Source organism: Mesitornis unicolor, unplaced genomic scaffold (genome assembly GCF_000695765.1).
Source record: "Mesitornis unicolor isolate BGI_N332 unplaced genomic scaffold, ASM69576v1 scaffold44068, whole genome shotgun sequence".
Classification (NCBI taxonomy): Eukaryota; Metazoa; Chordata; class Aves; order Mesitornithiformes; family Mesitornithidae; genus Mesitornis; species Mesitornis unicolor.
The window spans coordinates 1-1313 of NW_010200594.1; the positions used below are offsets into that span (position 1 = coordinate 1).

The 1313-nt window shown below is 64.5% G+C and overlaps 1 protein-coding gene across 1 annotated transcript; it reads right to left on the bottom strand.

Annotated features, from left to right (window-relative positions):
* Window positions 1–22: 22 nt before the first annotated feature.
* On the bottom strand, window positions 23–1048 carry CARTPT (CART prepropeptide). Its single transcript, XM_010189813.1, has 2 exons — window positions 917–1048; window positions 23–130 (listed from the first exon to the last, which is right to left on the bottom strand). Exons 1-2 carry the CDS (start codon window positions 1046–1048, stop codon window positions 23–25), a joined length of 240 nt encoding a protein of 79 aa, XP_010188115.1.
* Between the last annotated feature and the right edge of the window lie 265 nt (window positions 1049–1313).

Genomic DNA, 1313 nt, shown 5'->3' on the forward strand with positions numbered 1-1313 from the left:
GGGTGACAGCGTCCCCGGTCCCTCAGGAGCACTTGAGGATGAAGAGATTGCAGGTGGTGCTGCGGGGGCAGCTGCAGAGCTTCCCAATCCGTGCCCCCCTCCGCACTGCACAGGGCTCCCCGGGCTCGCACTGTGGGATGGCAACCGTCAGCCCTGGGGCTTTCCCCCCCCCAGCGCTGGACCCCCACCACCGGCACCCAAGGGGTCTAGCTCCATGAGCACCCACCACCCCCAGCCCCGCCGTACCAAGGGCACCCAGCTCAGCCTCTTCTCCACTGCTGGCAGACCCTGGCTCCCCACAACACCTCCTGCAGCGCCTCGACCTGCCAAAAACAGCACCAAGGGCCTCCAGATCTGCATCACCCCAAAGGCCCCTGGACTCCTAAGGGATCCACATCATGTTAACTCCTCCAAGACACTGGTGCTGGATCCCATCCCACTCACGAGCAGCACCCATCCCACAGGCTGCATACTGGGGTGTAACCACTGCTCCAGACTCCCCCAGTGTGACTTGAGGTCAGTCCCTAGTGGAAGGGAATTGGGGGGGGGGTGCATCCCACCCATCGGGTGCAGTCTCGCATCCCCTCCCCAGCACCCAGCACCCACCACCCACTCCCACCCAGGGCAGCCGTTGGGGGAGAACAGGGAAGGAAAACCAGGAAGAAGCTGCAAATTCCCAGGTGCTCGATGTCCTGGTGTCCCCAGGAGAACTGCTGCGAGGACCTCCCCTAAATGCTGTGATGGAAAACCAGCAGCGAGGCCTCAGTCTCCCCAGCACCCCAGGGACACCCTGACACAGCCAGAACCAGCCCCAAACCAGGGCAGCAGGAGCAGGAGCACCCCAAGGTGCCTCAGAGCCATGCAGGGGGTTCTGGTGGCCCTGTCCCTCCAAAAAGCATAAATCCCAGCCTCTTACCAGCTCCATCTCCTCCTGGCTCTGCCCGGGCAGGCTCTGGGGGCGTTGGAGCCCCGGTACCGGCTCTGTGGTGCTGGACAGGATGAGGCCAGAGCCGGCCAGGCAGAGGATGCAGAGCCAGGCACTTCCCATGCTCCTGGTGCTGGATGCGCCCCTGGATGCCGAGGGATGGGTCCCTGGATGCTCAGGGATGCACTGCGCTCAGGTGGATTTATAAGACCCCGTTCTCTGCCCCCCCCGGCGCCCACTGTCATGGGCAAACACCCGCTGACGCAGACGGGGAGCGAGCGCCCAGGGGGTGCGTGTGTGCCCCCCCAGACCTCACCAGTGACATCAAACCGGATGAGGAGGACACGTCCCTGGGAGACGCATCCCCTGGGACACGCGTGGTCGGGAC